Source organism: Nicrophorus vespilloides, unplaced genomic scaffold (genome assembly GCF_001412225.1).
Source record: "Nicrophorus vespilloides isolate i.1.1-1 unplaced genomic scaffold, Nicve_v1.0, whole genome shotgun sequence".
In the NCBI taxonomy this organism is placed as follows: domain Eukaryota; kingdom Metazoa; phylum Arthropoda; class Insecta; order Coleoptera; family Silphidae; genus Nicrophorus; species Nicrophorus vespilloides.
In genome coordinates, this window is record NW_017099731.1 from 17,899 (window position 1) to 41,739 (window position 23,841).

The 23,841-nt window shown below is 30.9% G+C and overlaps 3 protein-coding genes across 8 annotated transcripts in view; 2 read left to right on the top strand and 1 right to left on the bottom strand.

Annotated features, from left to right (window-relative positions):
* Positions 1-386: 386 nt before the first annotated feature.
* On the bottom strand, positions 387-1,506 carry LOC108565434. The gene is made up of 3 exons (XM_017924882.1): positions 1,432-1,506; positions 694-909; positions 387-640 (listed from the first exon to the last, which is right to left on the bottom strand). Exons 2-3 carry the CDS (start codon positions 902-904, stop codon positions 501-503), a joined length of 351 nt encoding a protein of 116 aa, XP_017780371.1. The 5' UTR covers positions 905-909; positions 1,432-1,506; the 3' UTR covers positions 387-500.
* A 701-nt stretch (positions 1,507-2,207) lies between these two features.
* Positions 2,208-4,378, top strand: LOC108565433 (uncharacterized protein At4g38062-like). Its single transcript, XM_017924881.1, has 7 exons — positions 2,208-2,328; positions 2,390-2,534; positions 2,585-2,791; positions 3,491-3,663; positions 3,728-3,891; positions 3,954-4,036; positions 4,094-4,378. Exons 1-7 carry the CDS (start codon positions 2,324-2,326, stop codon positions 4,337-4,339), a joined length of 1,023 nt encoding a protein of 340 aa, XP_017780370.1. The 5' UTR covers positions 2,208-2,323; the 3' UTR covers positions 4,340-4,378.
* Positions 4,379-5,246: 868 nt separating this feature from the next.
* The window catches only part of LOC108565435 (breast cancer anti-estrogen resistance protein 3), a 36,997-nt gene continuing 18,402 nt past the window's right edge, over positions 5,247-23,841 (top strand). Inside the window, exons 1-2 of one of the 6 annotated variants that reach the window (XM_017924884.1) lie at positions 5,247-5,263; positions 10,071-10,195. In XM_017924884.1, coding sequence (XP_017780373.1) covers positions 5,262-5,263; positions 10,071-10,195 — 127 coding nt within the window. In that variant the 5' untranslated portion in view covers positions 5,247-5,261. Of the gene's footprint in view, positions 5,264-10,009; positions 10,196-13,850; positions 14,022-16,747; positions 17,117-23,841 lie in introns of those variants that run through there. The other 5 variants (XM_017924885.1, XM_017924886.1, XM_017924883.1 and 2 more) reach the window with 5 other exon arrangements.

A 23,841-nucleotide genomic window follows, 5' to 3' on the forward strand; every position in this document is an offset into this window, starting at 1 on the left:
AGTGACTCTTAGTTTAGACACCAGTTTAAAGAACATCGCTTAACAAGCACCTCGCATAACGAGCAAAATTAATTGTAAGAAAAATGACTGGCTTAACGAACGACGTTTCGTATAACGAGTGACGATGAGAAGCGAAATCCTGGATTGCGCGCCTGCTACATTATTTTTAAAGCTTGTGTACACATATCATGTGTATTTTTGAATATGTTTCACCAAACGAGTAAAAATCCGGATATTTTGGAAAGGATTAAACTCGTTAAGCGAGATTCCACTGTAATTGCAAGTAATTAAATGTTGTTTTCTGATCTGCAAGCAGATATGTTTGTTTGGTTGCATACGTGGGATGAGTGACAATGAATAAATACAAATTTTAATAATGTAGATGGTTTTATTTAAAGTTTAAAAGTAAGCATTGCAGGTGAATCGATCATATAACACTTGAATAAGTAAGCCAGGCTAAAAGTTAAAGGGTACAACAATCATCTCTAGAATCCTTGAGTCTATCGTCTGCTGGAATCTCCGCTGCGACCGTAGCGCAAGTGACCGTAATCATCGAAATCTTCGCGCTTTCCAAATCTCAAATGACCGTAGTCATCCGAATTTTGCCTCTTGTTTAATTCGAAAAAGTCATCATCGTCAACTGAACAATAAATAATTAATTCATATTAGAGTTACGTGTATTTTATATATTACCAATGAAATCTCCCAAGTCTGGTTTGAAACGAGCGTATTGGCCGATGGTTCTTGGAGATACCCTCAAGAATGGACGACTCCTAATCCTGCGATTAGCTTCGGTTGGTACTGACGCACCTGCTGGTCCTGCAGAAGCTCCATCGTTGCAAGCCATCAATATTAAACACATAGCGACGAGAAGAAGCTTCATCATAAAATAAGTTTGGGACATCTTGTCTGAAACAAAGTTGAAATCTAGATAGCAAAACATTTGAATACTTCTTCTTCACTTGCAAAAGCTCGATTAGTTTTTGTTTCTTATAGTAGGCAACCATTTTTTTGAAAACAAAATACAATCACTGTTTGTTCGTTAGTGTCAAAGTAGTTGCTGTGTATAAATTGTTCTAAAGTATGTATTAATTATTTGTTATATAATTAGATAAAATATATAAAATAACTATCAAAACCGCATCATGTAGTTACATTTTCAATTATTATTCAAAGTCGCATAGTAAACCTTTGCCTCATAAATTACTATAGAAACACAATGTTACTAATTGCAATTTACAAATTTTGCATTAATATATTTTAGCAATTGCATTTATTATAAAAACAAAGCAAATGGAAAATTTTACTCGACAGTTAATTTTACATTAAGCCCATGTATATATTAAAATCTTTTTTTTACAATTTTGAATTTTGAATTATCAGAATAAATGAAGGATATTGTTTATAGTTATGTAATTTGTTAGCACTTACCAATGGGTTTTTAGAACTGTTGAGCTTAAGACTGCGAGAAGCTCTCTGGTGTTTGCATTTTCCGGGTCCTTCTTATATACTCAAGATGAGGATAAGCTAATTTATGATTATTATGCTAGTGGCGTGCACCACCAACAAAGTGGATTTCTGCCGATGGCGTCGTTTGACACTTTTATCTTATTACCCAGCGCATCCCCTTTGGAAAACTTGATTATCGCAATTTTTCATATTCAAATTCAATCAGCGTTGGGGCAAAATTAGAAAGAATAATTTCCATTGACGTCCCCACATTTCTACAACATACAGTAAATGTAATTTTATTTTTACGAAATAATAACTTCAAGAAAGATCAAGACAGTTTAATTGCTTCATACATTTATTTCTGCAAAATAACAATAAAACATGATTATTAGTCTTTAAAAACACCACAATTAGCCGATTTATAATTGAATGTTATTAATTATCATTTAAATTTATTTTTTAATCAGTAGTCATAGCAAAAACATAGTTACAATCATCTGTAAGCACGCTGAATTAAAAACAAAATCAATTAATTTCATATTATGTAATGACATCTTATTAAGTTATTTATAATATTATAGAGCAAAGTTTAACAATGGAGAAATGGATATTAAAAACAAAACTAAAATTGCCATGTCCCAAGTATAAAATTAAAATTCTGCTTGTCTGTACTTTAGCATTACGGTGTTGTGTAAGATAGATAGTGTGTCGTGAAACGCAGGAAATATCCAATCGTTTGCATTTAGTAAGATGATCATCAGTTAGTAAAACGTGTGCGTCGCCGCCAATGGTAGAATCTAGTCGATATATTGTGACAGATGACACTGTGCTTCGATAGAAATAAACAGAATAATTATACCAAAACAGAAAAATGATGTAAACGCATACAACCCGCCAACACTCAAATTCATTTTAATCACAGTACAACTTGTTTCAGGATGAGTGAAACGTCCACAAACATTCATTCCATTTGGCTGGATGCTTGCGATGTCGAGCTTCTTAATAAGAAGAGGATGCACATCAAGCTCGATGCGTACAAAGATAGGTATTTTCGTAACAGTACGCTACTAGCAAACAAAAACGTAAGTATTTATAAGAAGTGGTTTAGGTAGGTATTAATACAGATGTTTAGAAACAACTAGATAAAGCGAGGGAAGATCTCGAGGATCTGACAAAGAAGTATAACGATTTGAAATTCGAAGCGGAATGCGAAAAGCGTACAAATAAAATGATGTATTCCAAAATGAAGTCATATCAAGAGGCCAATCTTGTGATGGAAAGTAAGCTAAAGGCGTGTATCGAAGCTAAAGCAGAATCAGCAGCCAATTACGAGGATATAGTAAGTCTATATTCATTTTCAGAATATATAATTTTGATATAAATTAATTACAAGAAGCTTATATCAAATGTCTAGTTGAAGTAAGGGATACTTAAGTACCCAATTCACTATATAAAAATTTTTAAAATAAATAATTCCTATGTAAATTATTTTTAATTATTGTATATTAATAATAACATTTATTGCAAAAAATTACCAACAACAAATTGAACAAAATAACATATTAAGTAAATTAAAACGAAATTGATTTGCTTTGATGTATATTAATATACATATTTATTAATTATAAGTTATAAATAAATAATAATTGCAATAATTACAGAAACATAAAATATATACAGTAGAAACTTAATGAGAACCTCGCATAACGAGCAAAAAGAATTGTAAGAAAAATGACTTGCATAACGAGCGACGGTTCGCATAACGAGTGACGATGAGAAGAGAAGTCCTAGATTGCGCGCCTGATAGATCATTTTAAAAACTTGTCTACACATATTATGTGTATTTTTGAATATGTTTCAGTATACGAGTAAAAATCCGGAAATTTTGGAACGGATTAAACTCGTTATGTGAGGTTCCACTGTACATGTTTAAGGAAATGATTTTTTTTTATTTGTATGATAAAATAAAGTTGTTTACAATTTTCAGTTGACATTTCAGATTCTTGAAATTTTATATAATTTTGATTTACATTTGCAGTATTTAGAAAATAAATCCATTAAAGAAATGTTACTCAAGCTTGAACATGAAAAGCGCGAATTAAACCAAACCGTCGAAGATCTAAGTGCCAAAGACATTTACCATAATTTATACAAAACAGACTTAATCAAGCAACACGAAAAAACGAAGCAACTATTAAGTTCTTTACAAGAGTAAGCATTAAACTACTAAAATAAATATAATAATAAAATATGAATGAATTTTGAAATTTTCCAGAAACATGGAGAAACTGAACCAAGAACATGCATCTCTTGAAAATATATCGGAACGTACGAAAGAGAACTTCCTAAAATTGCATTCAATTGCTTTTGTTGAACAAAAGTTGCAAGAAGTTATTAACGAAAAGATACAAATAGAGAATCGTATGATGTATTATAAAGGTATTCAATATAATTATAGAAAAGTTATATTTTGAGAATCTTAAAACTTTATTTGCTTTAAGGAAAATGCGATCAGATGGAGCATCTACTAGATCGTTCGGACTTTTCCCCGATTGAGAAAAAGTGTGAATACTTTTTTAGAGAGGTGTTTTTATTCAATAAATTTATTAATTTGTACAAAATAAGATATATTTTATTGTAGTGGAAAAAAGGCGTTGAGTCGCAGAAAGTTCAAGCAACTATGCATAGAAACATGGTAAAATCGTTGATGGATAATTTAAGTAAGGAGCAGGCAATCAACGCAAATTTGATTATCCAACAACGAAACAAAGATGAGATTATCGAATCCCTAGAAAGGAATGTCGCTGAATTGCAGTTACAACAAGATATGTCTGTGTTATATGTCAAAGAAGAGACGGACGCTATATATGAAAAATGTGGAGAATAATAAAATAGTTATAGTTAATATAGTAATATTAAGATAAATATATTTTTTGTTATGTGAAACTAATGTGAAGTAAGAATATATTATTATGTAATTTGAATATAAGATGTAGAAAAGGTTGCCTATATCGCAACGTCGTGATGTATTTAATTTCGATGTTTGTTGGTTCTTTTGTAAGAGGAGCTTTATATGTTTGAGTTTATAAAAAAAATAATAAATTATTAAAACTCAAGTTTTGAATGGATCTTTGTTATGAAATAAAATTGTTTTCGTCTGCAGGTTGTTAGATAAATGCGTCATCGATGAAGAATGCAGCCGTCCGCAAAAAAATCTGTGGAGTCGTGCAGATCATATATCTCCTTGCCTGAAGCCCAAATAAATTCCACCTGACCATGCGGATTTTGTTATATTGCTTAAATAATCATAAGATGCAAGAAACCACTCATGGTCGAATAATAATCTGACGGTGTTCTTGGCAACTTTTCGTAAACGAAGAACGCGGAAACCTGTGCGTAAAGCGAAAGGCAAACGCATGCAGCACGAAAACACAATGGGCATTATCTATGGGACATGACGGTAAGAGGTACAAAATGAAAACGAGTCCGTGCACTCTTCATGGGTACCTCTCCCTCTCGTACCTTCCTTTTTTATACCAAGACCTTCCATATAAGAAACGATAAGTGGTAAACTACCGCAAGAATCTCCTATCCGCTGCAGTTGTCTCTTCAGTTGGCCGCCGCGGCATTCAAGAGCAAGGTCGTCCATCAATACCCAACCAATTAATGAAAAACTTCAAGCTTGCATTACTCGAATACCCAATGCTCGGACGCTGTTAATTCTCATCTAATGTTTCCATCAAATTATTCAAATTTCTACATACTTATTCAATCGGTGAAGTGCGGTGAATTATTGCTGTAAAGTACACATGTAAGTGCTCTTGCGAGATCCATAAATATTTATATTTATCGTTTAAAAAGGAATATTCAATGTTCGATTAAACTTATTGCCTTTGAAAAATTCCTTAATCTTAAACGAAATTTAATACTTAAAATTAAATAACAATATGATATGACAATTTGATATGATTTATTTACGAAATTTACTACATCTACGGTAACGTACATAAAATATTAAGCATTTTCACATTCATTTTTATTACTAGAGGAATCATTGGATTTTCCAAGAATAACATTAAACCGATTCCGGAAATACTTCATGCATCGAACCTCGAAAAGGTTTTATAATTATTTTTTTAAACTTGTCGAATATATTTGTATTTATCGTTTAATACCAATTTCTACTTATATTAATTATTTTATGTATGATCCAATAAATTTCACAAAAAATGATTTTGTTTTTCACATATACAAAATATGTAGATGTATTTATTAGAAACTTATATAAAATATTAATATGTCATTAGTAGATAAACACGTTTAATGCACAATGTAGTTGGTGTGTTTATAGCAAAATTGATAGTAAAGTTGAAACATTATGTAAAATATAATTAAAATTAATGAACGATGATCTACATAAATTTACGCCAAACATCTTGAGTAAAAAGTAATGATTTTTATATAAGTTGCTAATGATGCGATTAAACTTATTGGCGCATATAAAATATCGAATTAATTAAATAAATTGAGATCTGATTATCTTTGATGAATAATAGCTTTTCACATCACTTTATTCTCAATATGCAATTAAAAGAAAACAAGAGTGGATATAAGAATAATCATGCTTTTGATAATATGAATCACGTTTGTCAACTTAAGATATTCTGTAACAAATGTTGATCGTTAATCTTTTCTAAATTGATGATAACAATGAAGATTATTTGTTAAAATTCCGATATCGCAGTAATAATTGTGTCTGAAGCAGACTTTCTTTTACTTAATACGATTTGCAAGAAATCCTTGATGTAATCCAAAAATGCTTAAAAAGATGGCTTATCAGGAAAACAAGACAAAATCGTTATATGTCACGTTCAAAATGAGAAAGGTTTTGTGTCCACAATAACAAAATAATACAAACCTGGATTTGCACCTGGATTAATGGAAAATTATTTGATCAAATAAGTGTAGTATGTACTGGAAGATTTCAAAGAATATAAATTAATAGTATTTATAAAACCAACAAATCTGATATAGATAAGATCTTATGTTAAACCGAAAAGATAATATAAAGAAAATTATCTCAAAGCTACATTTGGAAAATAGTTGAGTTACATTTACTTAAATATTTAAAATTACATGATATACGTTTAATATTTTATTGTAACCTGCATTGTACATTATTATATAACAAAGTGAAATTGCCATCGGTTACTTTCCAAGAATTGCGAATCGCGAGATATTTTACTAAATATATGTTATATAGTATATTATTTAAAGATTGCGAAAATATTGTAAGTCTCTATTGCATAATGTTTCCAAATGGGAACTTAACATAATATCGATATAATGAGATCTAACCATTGACATTTTTGTAGAAGAGGAGATCTTTGGGAACATAATAATATATACTAATTATATATATTTTTAATTAAATTCATGCAATAGATGGTTAAGGAATATGTAGTTGCTATTAAACATTTATTTAAAATCAATATAAATTTAATGTAAAATTATTTATAAGTTAAAATATTCAAGATTTAAATTATCTTGACTAAGTGCATTAGGAAAATATAAATCAAAATAAATTTGGGTGAAATAATTTCAGAAATATTATACCAAATATTGTTTAAAAATATTTTCTAATGTAATAAAATATGATATTGATAAAGTTATACTATTCAAGGACTACGAATATGTTTGAATGGAAATCAAATGGATTTCGCAATTCTCAGCTCTCGCAAGAGCTCATGTTCATGAAAGTTGTATGCGACGGCCTCCAGAGTTATTAGCCTCTAATAGCGAGCAATTTGCTCTCTCAGAATAATTAGGCAAATTATGCAGGACTTTGTCTTTTTCGAAACACGTACGCTTCGGCACTATCACCGCTTTTTCTTCGACTCCGCAGAAACGCGTTATAATTGAACCGTTTAATTGCAAACTAATTTGCCGATTTCCATCCGAGTGGACAGTTAACAGCTTCCGCGAAAACCGGTAGCAGATAAATTTACGACACCTACCGTAATCTCAACTTATTTTTCTGCATTCATCAAGTGGAGAAAATGCAAGAAACTCGCATCTCGAATGCATAGCTTTGAGCTTGATGCAAACAAAAAGTGATAGCGGATTATTAGCTTTGGTCCAGGGACCATTAATTATATAATTGGAGACTATCAGAGATGGAATTTCTGCGGTAATAAATTTTAATTGAAATTGCGATTTTATAGAGTTAACTCGTACGATGGATGCAATTTACATTTTCCATTAAAATGATGAAAAGGAATCAACGCAGTATAGAGGAATTCATCGATGATTAAAGTATTTAATTGCTCGGCTCTAATTACGTGCCGATGCCTGATTTTTGCTTTGCTTGAGATGATCTTGAGGTATTCGATGATGATGATGTATACAGCATATTGTTGAAAGCAATAAGTCATAGGAATCAACGAGGCTTTGATTTAACGTCGTCGACTGCCATTGATTTAGCAGCGTAATAAATTTGAATCCAAATTGACAATCTCGAGGTGTTGCTTAATTGCGGACTATAAAGAATAGGCACTATTTGCATATGCAACTTGTTTCTTCGGTGGGCGAGGGAGCGGGAACTTTCTATGGTCCAGACTGCTTGGAAACAGAGCCCACACGTGAAGGAAAACCTATATGACCAACTGCAAACTGCGTGTAAAATGGATGTGCGGGATTAGAAGAAGACTGATCGTCGCCGGAACGGAGACAGGTTCTAAAATGGAAGTTGCGGAATTATCTTGTAAATTGCGCAGACACAAAAAAAAAACGTAAAAATGTAAAACTTGTTAGCGACAAAATTGTTTCCATTACAATACACGCTAAATATAAATATTATGGGTCAACCACCTACTAAATGTCACACACACGCACGAAGTTCGTTTAATTTTTACATAGATTTCTTCTACATGACTATACTACACTGGAACATAATGATTGCTTAACATATTTTCATATTAGGTGAACGCATTCCGTGCTCCATCCCATATACCAGCCTTTGTTCTTCCATTCATACGTTGTAATAGTTTCAAAATGCATGTAACATTGTTTTAGAAAAATATATTGAGACTTCATTTGCACAGATATTAAAAATATTCAGTTACTTTGTAATTATTATAACATTCTAATGACATAACTTCTAAGACACGCAACTTTGTAATTAACACTTTTATTACAAATGTTTTTTTTAACAGTATATTATGTTTTTCGTCATATAATTATCATTATATATAAATGTATAAAGAAATATAACATTTTTCTTAAATTAAAATGTATACAAAAAAATTAAAATAATTTTTTGTATTAAAGATAAAACGTGATGAAGAAGTTGGTTGCTTACAGGAGAGTTCATTGCTTGCTTGGTCTACTCCCTTTTTGATCGTGAGCAACCGGACGCAAACTCTATTCCCACGACAGGAATAGGCGTCGTAACTATTTTCCCTAAAAATGCAACAGTTATAATTTGAAAGCAAATGCAAATTCATGGAAATCGCATAACAATAGTAAATATAGGAATATGACAACTATGTCCTATAAATTACAATTAAAAAATATATTTATAATGTCTATATTGAAATCATTTGTTATTTTTGCAGATAACACGTTGAAAAAGTTGTACAATCGATGTTTGCTAACGTGTTCCCGTTATAATAACTAATTATGATGTAAAATATTCCATTCAGATGCATTTTTAGGCTTTTTTGAATATTGATACAAAATTATTATTGAATGATATTTACCACAACCAATTTATCATCATTGACTGATTTACTTTTACATGATACATCATCATAATCTCTATTCTGCTATTTCTGCATTCAATCAAGGTTTCTTTCTGCAAATGGTATGAAGTACAGGTTCTATTTGCATTTTAATTCAAAAGTCAATGGCTTCAATAATAATTGGTTTCAACTTAACTGAAATGCATCAAAACGGAAGAGAAGTCATAAAATTAATCATACAAACTAATAGCTTTGCGTGACATTCGGTTTCAAATTATAAATGTAATGAAAGAAATGCAGTAGATATGGGGATAAGAAATAATAGTTGAAAAAAGTGGTGCAATCAAAGTGTTTTATTGGCAATTTGCATGATTTTCAGTGCTGCGTTTCGATAATAAAATGCATCACATGCAACCATTTCCCTATTGATTTTATATAAATACAAAATTTTATTGCTGTAATAAATTTTCAATTTCAAAATATTTTGTACATACGCTACTTGTATCAAAAATCATAACAATTCAAATAGAAATATTTAAAAACAAATTTTAATTGATATAATTTACATTATAATTATTGTCAGTCTGAAATTAATATTGATGTGAGATAACAATTTGTTTTTCATTTATTTTTCTCAAAATACATGAATATTGATTTAATTGCAAGTCTGAAAAAGAAAACATGAAAACTAACATCTTGAACTGTTACTTCAAATTCTGTTAGTATTTCTGTTAATTTTTTTTGTAATGTAAATTCCAGTCTGATATTGATGTTAGATGAGAAAAGTTTGATTACTGTATTAAACTATTTGCTGATGTCGTAAATGATTGTTGTTTCATTTGTTTTTTCCGTGTTCTTATTTATTTTTTTCTGCAGGAGTGGCAGTGGCGTGCGTGACCATTGGGGCCACGTGGGACGGTCGAGGCACACGTGGGTTTTATCACCGTCCTCTGCATCCCCACTGGCTGATCATGCAGATGCCCAGACAATCTCCATATCAGGTAACACACACACATTTACGTGAGATTCAGCGCACATCCACATCTTAAATACACTTTTATACAAATACATGCGATACCGAAATATTCATGAATGCACCTGACATGGCATCACCATTACCCAAGGACAGTAAATTTCGCATTTCCAATTAATACTAGAACGCAGCAACGTTCACATTAACTTTGCATTCTCCAGCGAACACACCTAGATGTACAACTTTTATTTCACTTTAGCATCAAAGTGAATAATTTGGAGCAATGACTCTAGGAATTTAGCGTAGTATAAAGTTCCCAATTATGCAAACTATGTATATGTTATGATTATATAACAATAAGTCTTTTCCTGTGCATGTTTTGATATAAAATTTGTTTTGTAATAATAGTAATAACCGAGATATGACGACTTTTCAGAGTTTATTCACATTTCCAAGATTTTTAGTAAAAAAATATATTAGACATAAAACTGGCTGTATTCATTTAGGTCATGAAATTTTTACAATTTAATTGTGTAAAATTATTTACTAAATTAAATACTATCTACATTCCTTTCTTATTTCTGTCTTAAACGTCAACAGGTTTGCGAAATGTTTCTGAAATTTTTGCCGGTCCTCAGGTAGAAAAATGTTGAAGAACGCTGTTCTATAGAATCCCGATCAGAGGTGTAAGCAGATACAGTAGTTATCGTTGACCCAAGTATACGAAACATTGGCAATTAAACTTGTACGAGTTATAAACGAAATTTGAGACGGTAAACAGAATGATATCATGTTTATATTAGTATTATTTTAACTAAATCATCTTGACCTTATGAAATACGAATCAGTGCGCAGATCGTTTTAAATTAACCGTCTGGATAACGCTATCAATTAATACGAGCGATATTCGTAACGCATTCCGATAATCGTTTTTTAATTGAGATGGATCACACGAAACCGACCAAATCCAAACCAATCTTATTACAATCATGGTCTTCATTTCTAGTTTCCTAAAGCCATCCATTTCTAGAACGCAACATCCATAATATAAGAGGAAAAAAACAACATTCATGGAAAGACCATGGAATTGAAGATTTACGAAAACTACGTGAAAAATAAACAAGATTCGGCAGATAAACAAGAATAAAAGACAATTTACCGACTAACTTAAAATTAATGTGAGTCATGCGTTTAAGAATTTCAGCGTATTTGCATTTAATGTAAATATTTGTTTATAACTTATAATCTTTTGTTAGATTTAATGAAACGATTATTTTGTAGCTTCCAGTTGACTATGTATTTTGCGAATGCTGAATTCGCAAATTGAGCTTATTAATACAGATCGAATTATATTTATAAATGTCATTACTTAAGTTAACTAAATGGAAATGTAAAGTTTATAATTATATCGGAAATGACGTATCAATAAGTAAATATGTGCAAAACTTGTTTATTTAAATGTCTATAAAATACGTAAGGATATTGCGTTAATTTGCATAAGAAAATATACTTAATCGTAAAAAAAAGCAACTGAAATAATATATATTATTAACGAGGGACCGTTTTCCCTAATTAAGTAAGAAAGAATAAATTGTGATTTTTAATGCATCCGTCCGGAACATACCACATCGAAATTAAAAACATATAGTGGAATCTCGCTTAACGATCGACGATTCGCATAACGAGTGACGAGGAGAAGTCCCGGATTGTGCGTTTGTTACATCATTTTCAAAACTTGTGTTCTTTAAATATATTAACCATCTAGTCTATAAACAAACTATGTAATTTATATGGGGAAAATTGTTTTACTATACGAGTAAAAATCCGGAAGATCTGTAACGTTATATTCTCGTTAAGCGAGGTTCCACTGTATATTATATATTTTTTCTCTTCTTGCAGCAATTTGCAGCTGCATCGGTGATTTAAATTAAAAAAACAATTTTACTTACCTGCCAGTTGCGGTCCACGTATGAAATTATGAATATATTCGGCTCTAGAGTTGCATAAGTTCGTATATAAGGAATAATTCATTAGTGACGTGCATTTGCATTTTTTTTTCTTCGAACACGCTGTACCTTGAATAATAAATTTCGTGGATGTCATCTTGTGCATCGAGTCAACGTGTTCAGTCAGAGTTCACTGGCCAATTAATTTCTTTGACGCTGAATTTACAATAAAATGAAAACCCATTTCGAGCTAAGTGCATCCGCATATTACATTTTTTTTAGTTTGTATTGCCTTTCAGCTTTCCACTGATAATATGTAATACTATATATTATATGTGAGCTATATATTACATTTTAGTGAAATGAGTGCTTATTATGGACTTTAATATCATTATAATGACTTGTTTATGGTACTTAATGTTACTGTCAAAGTTGATAAACTTTATTTTATTTACAGTATTTTTATTAAGGTATATCTCAAAAACTTTTAATACTATATTTTACTTGGGATATGCATTTTAAAGCTAAAACTATAGGCTTTAATATAAATGTTAAAAAGTTTAGCGTTTATCTTAAATACTATTAATACTAAAATAAGCGCCTGATATTTATTGTGACTGTTATTAAAACTGTGACTATTACTATATATGTACTATCAGTATAATTCGTAGTCAAATTAAAAAAAAAAACTTTTTTAACATTGATAAAGTGGTTTCAATATCTGTTTAAAGCTAGAATTATGAGTATTAATATAATTGTAATATTGTGAAAGAGGCTCTTGATTTTAAAAAATCCACAAATTGTTAATTATTTTACTTTATATATAATTGTTTTGCATTTCTTGCAAATCCTTGTTGTCCTCCAGTAGTTGGAGGACTCCCTTACTGATAAATTTCAATATTACGAACATCATCAATAGATATGCCTCCTCCTATGTATGTAAACATATATGAACATTTACCGGCGTCATTAGGTAAAAGTATACATTTACCGATTATGTAACATATATAGTATATTATCTAATGTGAATTGATGTTATATTTATTATTAGTATACTTGATTTGCGTTTTATATCAAATATAAATATATGATTAATAGCAAATTAAAGAGATTGTATGTAAATAGTGAACGGTACATTTAAAAAAAATCGTTTTGAGGTTAATTGTAGGAGACAAAGCAATTGAAATGCATTCAGCGAAATGAGTCTATAAATAAAATTAATGCCGTCCGGTAGTTGCACAATATTGAAAGCAGTAAATTAATCTGTCATTGCAAGGGTGACATTTCCTTTGTACTACATCAAAGTAGATACGTTCTTGCGTGGATTGGTTGGTCCGCACACCTTCATCTGTTTTCTTATTGCATATCAAGGACCTGACGACAGCCGAGCTCGATATTCCTTCCTCAAACCAATAATTTTATAAGCAAACATTTCCCCATTACACGGGATATTTGCTCTGCCTGCAATATTTCCTTGTTTGCTCTATGCATATTTAATCACACTTAATTGCTTCTACAAGAGTAAGCTGCAGCAACGAACGCAAAGGATTATTTTTAGTTATCCGGCGTTTAATATACATCACCCAAAATCCTCACCTGTGTGGTCCCAAAACATCCAGACGGATTAATTGTTTATTTTAATGATATGCAAATATCCCCACGACTCGATTCGAAGTGATAGTATGGAGAATATACGACCTTGCAAATGCGTACAACTCTATTGGAAGTTCAGCTATTCGATTCAGTCGGTAGTTTAGTAAGAAGCGTGCGCGTCGTGTACAAGAAAAACAAAATTAACAAAAACAATTGCTCAGTGTTAGTGTGATTTCAACAATTCAACGTAAGAGAAATGTGCTTAATTGGTGACTGGAGAAAGGAGCAGGCTTAGCAAAATCGATGAACGATTTGGTAATAATGAGATTCTTCCCGAAGGAAGCGATTCAATTACGAGTTGGTCAAAGTCCTAAATTCAATTTAAATGATTGACAATCTTCATTCGAGACAAAAATAAATATTTACAAAACCCGTCGACTATCCGATTCCAAAATCTAATCTTACATTTAATGAACGACTCTAACTAATTTTCTTGGTTAGTTATGACGAAACCCGCTTCGCGTTGCGCAACTCATCAATATGTATAATCGATGGTTCGGAATTCATCTGAGATGTAAAATTGTTGGAAAACTGAAACTTATTTGAATACGTTTAAAATAACACAAAAAAATATATAAATAGTTTGTTGTTTTTGAAGTAATTAATATTTGCCTTCAATTAGCACATGGCGGAGTGTTAAATAAATGTATTTGTAGGCATTAAATTGCTAATGGATTTTCCGGTGGAAATGGCTTGTTAATTTGTGTTATTTTAACACTTCTTAGAGCTTCTTGTTTCCAATTATTACACATATTCAGATTATTTACGTTACTCAGCGAAGAAAGGAATTCAAAAAATAAATATATTGACATTCTCGAAAGCACGTACACCTTTATGCAAAATTATATATCGCATTCAGTACATTTATTTGTAGAATAAATTTCTTTTGATTCGCTTATCGACGAACGACTGGAATATAGAGATATTGTTTTCCTTATTAAATGATCCAAATCTATATTCTCGTAAGGATCATCAGAGAATATTGATATAATAGACATATAATTTATTTCCTCGTCACGTCTTGGCATCCCTATCAATATTGAAACATTGATCTCAAAATAATTATTTATAAAAATGTGCAGACATTATCTTTGTAAGTAACGTAATTGTAACTTAGTGATGATAATAAATTAGTTAAAAATTAATATCATCATAATACAGTAGAACTTGTTTTTGTGTGATTTTATTTTTGTGCGAATTTTTTTTTATGCCGTTGATGAATTCCAATCAGTGTGCATATGTACAGCGATTCTATAGTCAATTTTGAAGAAGTTGCGCGTTTTAGATTATTATGAGTAGCAGTGAATTATGTATGTGCATTTTGAGAATTTCTCCATATGAGAAATTAAATGTTTTTAAAATGTTTCCATATGTAATTTTGTTTTGATGCACTTTCTACCCTATCCACCGCATAAAAAAGTTTCTCCAATGTACAAAGTTATTTGTTATGTGTAATAATTTATTAATATTTGTTTTTTTTTGTGTGTGGTTTTTTTTATGCGGTCCCTCCCTATCTGCCGCACAAAAACAGGTTTTACTGTATGTTATTTTAAAATTGATGACAAATCATAATTAAGTAAACTGAAAGGTATAAACGCATTTATTCATCAAATACAAATGTTAAAAATAGAATTGTTATTGCATAACGATGTTTACAAGTTTAATTATTTTAAGGAATTGACTTATAAATTATTAATAGCAGAATCAATATAAATAAATATGATCAAACGAAGTGAGCAGCGCTATTGAAAATTGAATGTATTTAGTAGCCGATATCAAATGACGAAAGCGTGACAGCAGCATTATTTATAAAATTGTGTTTTGCTTGCGCACCTTTTTTTTATTATTGTTATTACGACGAACTTGACACGGATCAGCGGTTATTGCCGAGAAACCATTTGAAAAATTTCAAAATAATCTCTTGCAAAATCCTACATTTCGGCTTCTTTAATTCCAATACTATATTTTTTAATTGGTAATTATTGAAATATGTTGCAAATATTATAGATAATTTCAATATACATTAAAAAAACTAATATTTACTTTTACATCATTACATCATAATATTTACTTAGAGCATTAAAGGTTAAACTCAATTAATTTCTGCAATTAAGAATTATATTAGGTATATAATTAAAATATTGCTATTTATAATATAGAAATAAGTTTAAGTCGAATGTTAAGTTGAAAAGTATATAAATTACTATGTACTTGAATTTTGCATATATTTTTCACGTTAAATCATAATAAACAATGAATACTGTATATTTTTACATATTGAAATACGCATTAAGTAAATATGATAATAAACTCGTATGGAAATTGACGAAGACAAAATAAAATAATAATTTAGTAGAATAATGAACTTATACACACAATATTATTTCCTTTAATTATAATTACTAAGTAAATAATTTGAAAGATTTGTTTTTTGATGAGGGTTTCAGGTTAACTTTAAAGTAATGGAACTAAATAAAAAATATATGATTTAGTTACAAATAAGTTGTAATTATTTTTATTAAAATTTCCTTTCACAGATGAAGGTGAATATTATGTGGAATATTACGTACATTATTACGAAATGATTCGATTGTACTTTACGTTTATGTTTCTTTACCATAATTTGAATATCATTTAAATAGTAAGTCGACGGTAAATTCGAATTCGAGCAGTTTCACCCCGCATAAGTTGCGACACGAATATTGTATATCGATGTTTCTAGGATATGTAAATGTCGCGAAAGTTATTATTAGATTCGTCCTATGTGTGAGCAGCACAATTTGTTCAAGTAGCTGACGACGGCGTTCCGCGTCTATTTACTCCTAAGATTGTGATGCGTGTGTATTTATCTATCAATGGGTCCAGGGAGTAAACAAAGTGAGACTGAATTGATAAAAGGCGACTGTTTATCGTGTGTACTTCTTTGCTCTGCGTGTCGCCTGCCTTTCCAGTCACCACAAAGCACTCCGTCTGCATTCTAGGTACTAACTAAACTTGATAACTGTGCAACAAACCAACAGGAGTAGTTGCAGCAGCAGCAGAAGCAACAGCAGCAGCAACACCATTTCGTGTCTATCTGGAATACCATCAACATCGCGTGTCCCAACTTCGAAGTTCCAAAGTGTTTATTTTTTGTTGGTGATAGCTGTTGCGTGGGCAACGATCATCGTAGGTGTCTTTAAGAACTAGTGCAATTGCGACCTCTTCATTCACAAGAAGGATACAATCCTCAGGTGCCGTACCTAGTGTTATGTAAATGTGCGCGGGTGGCGATCCGTCGTTGGGTCCTTTACGTGATTCTAACATGGGGAAAAGCGCAAGCAAATTCAGCGAAAAGAAAAAGAAATCCAGTAAGTTTCATTTGCAGTGAAAACATATTGCACAACAAATATTTCGCAGGCTGCGATTAATGCTCATTAATCAAAACGAGCGAAACAAAATATACAGACAGTTATATGAAAATATTATTCTACCCGTTCGCAACTTTGTGTAAACCGTGCAATTTTTACTCTTTATATTTTACACTTTTTATTAAACACATTTTGTTAACATTATTTTTATAACGCCCTGCAGACGGAAAACCGCATAAAACAGCAGAAACACATTTGAAAGTTTAATTTGTGTAATTAAACTTCGCAAACAACTTATTCCATGTACAGTGCTATAATTATCCACAATAAAACTGCACACTAATAAACGATTTGCACGTTTCATACCATATCGTAGTATGTTTAGATACTGCATTTAATGTGTGTCATCTTTTACCTTAAATATTTGAATAACTATCTCACTATATTTAAATTATTATTTAAAAAAATCGTTAAGTACATAAGTATAAAAGTCTTTGCTCCAGTTGTCCAAGACCTATTTGCAGTAGCAATACAAATACTTACAATGAAGTAACAAACCTTTTGTAAATAGTACACATAAATAATTATCACTAACATTACGCTAAATATTTAGTGTACAAAAAATGTTTTTTTTTTTGCACTTATTGGTGCACACCTTGTGTATTTATATTACGCCTTTCGAGTAGAATTCCGGGAAGGATGGACCACCAGAACACGGTCACATCCGCTTCGTCCTCCTAAACGTGTTAAATCACAGCTTTGACAATTCCCTTTTTTTCCTTAAAGAAAAGTTCATTCATGGGCTCGGAAGATGTGTTATGCACACTCAACCTCAAACATAAAACATTCAAAGAAAAGTCACCGTCCTACGTATACACACGAGTAGCAAGTGTCAAATTTCTGAAACAGTATAGTCCTGACGTAAAACTGTACTTGCACATAAATTCTATATACTTCAACATCTTTTGTTTATTTGATTTCCTTCTTTTGTGTGTATTTTGGGTTATCAATAATTTTCTCTTAATTGTTATAATTAAGTTAATTTCACGGTATTGAGATAAATATGAACCTCGATCCAGGCTTTAATTGGATTGAACAAATAATAAAGGCCATTTTGGTGCGAGTTAATTGTTGAAACAATATCGTTAAGACTATATATATAGAGAGAGATAAGATATCAGCCGCAAGAAGTCTTAAATATTTGAGTAGTGAACAAATTTCCACTATTTAATTAGTTTATTTATAAAAAGAATATGATAACTCGACGCATCTGGAAACTATTACTAACAAACGAAGTAATTACGAATTATTTTTAATGAACACGTTTATTAAAATAAGTGTATTGAAGAGAATCTTATTAAAATTTGTATTTTTGTTAATTATTATATAACTAAAATAGATTGTTTATATAGTTTATTTCCTATATTTTATTAATAATCATTCAGGAAAGCGGACATCCTTACTACATGAATGTTTGCATTCCGTTGGCCACGAGCAACGCAAGCGATTTTTGTATTACATAAAAATAATAACAATATACGTTTTTGTTTCTTTATAGAACAATGTACAATTTGCGTAAAATATGATTAACGCACTTGAAATAAAAATGCATTTACGTATCTCTGACGCATTATGTTGAAACGTAAACTAATCTACTTTATATCAGAACTTCTTTTAAAGCGTATTTTTTTTATCAAAATGCCTCAACACTTAAAGTTTTTGGAATATATTCGTCACACTCTTTGATTGCACATTACCGTCACGATTAATCTACACGAGAAAATACGTTTGCTTACATAACAACGCAAGGTTATATAACCAATGGTAATCATTACCTGTATAATAAGTATAAATAAACATGTTTATCTTGTTTATACATAGAATAATAATTTCACCATTAAAATGACATTTTGCGATAAAAATCCAATTTTTTAATTATATCCACACTACAATAAGTATATTTAACTCAAAAATTAATATATTAATTACAAAATCATTAAAATGAAAATGATTATACTTGCTTTAAAAAAAGGTATTTTGTTTATATAAAATTATTTATAATTCCAAACTATAGTTATTAATATATTTTTTGATATTATTGTTTCAATGATGTAAATTAAGTGTATTTCGAAGTGCATCGAATGAGGAGTTAAGTTAAGACATCCCTGGTGCATAATAACATATTATATTTTAATAAATGCTAATAGAAACTGTTGTTATTATACATCGCCTACAATTAAAGTATACAAGCAATGAATCTCTCTTTGGATATACCATGTAATTACATCGAATGTGAACAAAATGAAGTGTCTTAGGATGACAAAAACATGTTTTAAATTGTAAATTCGTCGCTCGACGGCGACAGAAAGGGAACAATGCGATTTTAAATATTTATTTGACTCTCGTTTCGAAACACATCTCCGACAATCGTTTATTCATTTATTTATTTACCACGAACAGAAAGACAAATGTGCGTGTTGCAATCGGCGCGTGCAACGAATGCATTTAAATATATGTGGGTGCATCGCGAACGTAGAAATAAAATTAATTTAAGTGCGGAAGTTTGAAATTTGCTGCAGTTCGGTAATTAATAAGAGGCATGTGTGTAGCGTTCAACACAAACATTTACTTTAGGCGCAATCATAAAGCTGAAACCCGACGAAAGCGAAATACCTTTGTGGCTCATCTAAAATTATACACTTAACGCAAAGACAAATTTGCCAATGGACATGTGGCGATGATCATACGAAGGAAAGTAAAAACTTGAAGCTTCTGTTTCTGCTGGTTTTATTGGATTCTGTAACTGCAGCATCAGCTGTTACTTTTAAGAAACCGGATATACGCTTTCATCCAGATGATGTAAATGTGATATCATTGACACGGACAGTTCGTTTCAGTTGGCACGCAACTGCTCTAGCTTCAATTCGAGCAGCTAAGAGCAATTCAGCACTCTCAAGAGAGATTTGACAATTAATCTGTAATTACTGCAACTAGCACATCCATCTATTGAGTATCTGCCCTGCCTTGTTTATGTTTTGTTCGATTATTTAGAGCTCGATGTTAATTGGGAGCAGTCTCTAAATTCACGAAAGCCGAGCCAAAGGCAAATTGTGTTAATAGCGTGCATGTTACTAAATATAAAGCAAACGAGAACTCACATTAAATATTTGATTTTCTTGCGAATTCATTAAAATGCAAACTGCCATAAATACATAAAAAAAAATCAACATGCTACTATGCAATAATCTCTTCAGCTTAAACAGAAGTTACAACTAAAGCTGAACCATTTTTATAATATAAAATTAGTTATTATTTTAATACAATTTCCATCATTGTATTAATTACTTCAGTAGAAATAACTATTTTTGTTACGTTTGCATAATAACATTATTAACATACTTATATATAACAATTTGTTCTTTCAATTAGTTCTGTTTTTATTATAAAATAACATCTATGAAAGAACTAATAAAATTAATTAAATACGTTATCAAAGAATGGTAACTATAAGGTTATTGACTGAGGTCTTTCCCCAAAACTTGACCCAATTGATTACGTAATCTTGTTAAAAAAAACTCAGTCAAAAAAATAACCGGACATGCACGTTATCAGTAATTATAATTATGTACTAATTGATTCAGACGCAACTGATTCTGGTTAACTCAATCTAAAATATTACAATTTAGTACTTTCTGTTTGGGACGTGTTGAAACTATTCTTAAATCACGGCGATTTCACCGATCGACGAAGCGCCGTGAAGCAACGTTGACATTTGAAACTCTCAGTAATAAATTCAGAAACAATGGCTCTGACGACCTTCATGCATCATACTTACAACTTTTCTTTAATATAAAAAAAAGGCTTTCGTGTAAATGCCGAAAAGGAAGTACACGATCGCAAAGTATGTAGAGGAAAAAAATCTGCACAGTCCCTGAAATTCCTCCAATACCCAACGTAATTGTCTGTTTTTGCTTTGACACATGGTTACAGCTGTCATTTCGCGACTCATTTAAAACGCGTAGGTTGAAAAACGCAGCTCTAATATATTCAATGAGGAATATATTTAAAATACAAATTGTTCCAGGATACTTTTTTTAACTTTAATCAATGAACACGCGATTTTAAAACAGATTGATCGATCAATCTCAACTGAAACACGCAAAACTTTTTTTCTTTCTTTAGTTCATATTTATAATGTCAGAATATTAAAAGTATTCTAATTATCTATGTTTTGTTTGTAGTCAACGATAAATAATATAAAAAAGCAAATTAAGCGTCCTTAGCAACAAATAAGCTATGTTGGAAGAAAAAGGTTAACTTGGGTGCCGTGTCTCTTGGATACATAGATTATGTATCTGGAAGGTTAACTTTTTTAGTTTTTCATAAGTGATCATATGTTGTGGCGTGTCACCCAAAATATTGTCTTGACGTGTCTCTACTGACACGCGTGTTATAGGTTCTATGGCGGTGGCAATCGCAAGCCCGACAACCGAAATCCCGATGTTCGGAATCCCGACGTTCCAAATCCCGTCTGTATTAAAATCCCGATGCTTGAAATCCCGAGTATGTCAAAATCCCGACAGTGTCTTTAATTATTATAAATTTCAATAATAACATTTTATGGTAGTCGGGATTATGGTAGTCGGGATTTCAAGCGTCGGGAATTTAATACAGCCGAGATTTCGATACACTCGGGATTCCGAACATGGGGATTCCGATAGACCCGTTCTATGGTAATACAAAAGCGACTTAAGATCCTGCAAATATCCAAAAGCCATGATATTATGGATATAAAGAGTGTCCCAAAATTAACGCAAGAATTAAGTAGAAAACATAGTTTTTAGTCTTCAGATTGTGATTTTTTTTGGGGTAGCCAACACTTTACTGTACAAATAGCGGCACATTCAAATCTTGCGTTAATTTTGTGACACCCTTTATAAATATTTTAAAGCTTGAAATAATAATAACAATATTTAATGCAATTGTTACATTACAAATAAAAGTACGTTATCAGTAAAATATTTAAAAAAAAACAACTACATGAAATATATATAAGGTATGATTAAATCTACATTTATGTCAATTTTAATTGGAGATTGTTGATTTATTATGTTTATTATTGTTTTAACCTTCAAGTTTTTCTACAATAATGTATTTTCCATCTATTTAAATCTTATGGTGTTCAATAAAAACACTCCAATAATTAACAACACTAGGTGAGGTGTAATTTACAACTCATGGAAGTGTTTATTTAAGCAGAGATCAAATTAGCACCACAGCAACCACGATATGTACTTAAGTGGGGAAAAGGAAACTACTATTAGTCAATACTTGAAATGAGTCTTTTGCTATTTGCATATGTCGTGTATGTTATTGCATAACGTGCATGTTTCAGAAACAGTTTAATTGGAGTGTTTAAGCACATTCTGGAGTGTATTAGTAATTTCTCGTGACCCAAAAAAAAAGTAAAGCGAATCAAAGTGGTCCTAATAAACGGAAATTTGGTGGAAATCGAGTAAGTATGCTGCTAGGTTAAGCATATAAATGCGTTTCGTTTTCTTTTAACCGTTCTGCATAATTTGAATTTATGCGAGACGTCCATAAATAATGTATAAGTTGTCTCCTCTGCAGCACACGCATGTTTTACATTAACACGTCGCACAGCATTGCCGCTATGTTCTACTAGAATCCATGCATATTCTCCAAGAGCTTACTCAAAGAAAAGATTTATATCTGCGCCTTGGTGTTTACCTCTTGAAAGCAACATCTTCATATTTGAATATAGAAAAATGTAAATCCACGATGCACTTCTTCATTTGCTTCTAATGGAAGACGACTGCAACACCTTCACCTAACACCTTTCATGATATACGTTATTTTAAAGTTTCGATATATTTGTGTCGCCAGTAAAAGCCTGATTTATACCTTCAATATCGACAAGTAAAGCTATTTATAAAGTATGTTTTCACATATTTCAGATAGTACTACCATATTTGTATGTTGTTCAGCTTCATATTTTACAGAATCTGTATAATATAACAATATACTAATAGGATAACTAATTTTCAAATAAATTTAAAGTTCTAGTTTCATTTTTAAGTTTACAATTTATATTGCATCTCATTTTAACCGAAATAAATTTTAATGAATTGTAATATTTCTGCTATAAAATTAACATTGATTTTGTAAAAATATTCAATAAATAAGTAAACGTGGTTGCCTATCATCTTATTTTTTATTCAAATGGTTTTTGTATAATTCTATGTTCATATTGCCGCAACTATTACAAACTATATGTAATAATCTAATAAACTAAACTAAATGTTCAACAGTGCATTTCAAAAAATAAAAGAGAGAATAAATCGATACTAGATTTCCTTATCAATCCAGTTTTCGTTATCTATGTTTGAACTACCTGTTGTACTTTTTTTTACGTGTATTTTCTGTTACGCTCGAAAACCTAATCAGTAGATACATGTGTGTGCTTATGGAGACTCGCCTAAAGAAACGTACGTGTCTGGTCTATTTTACCTATTCAATTTCTTCGTAACGATTTACATGAATGAATTGCATAACAACGTGTAAGGCAGGAATGCCGTATTGTTCGAAGCAATTGATCGTTTATAGTGTGCACAGTGTGGAATATGCTATTATATGTTTATTGCCCTATAAATGTGTGAATGCGTGGGCTCAAGTGTGTTAATGAGAATTAAATTAGATGTGGA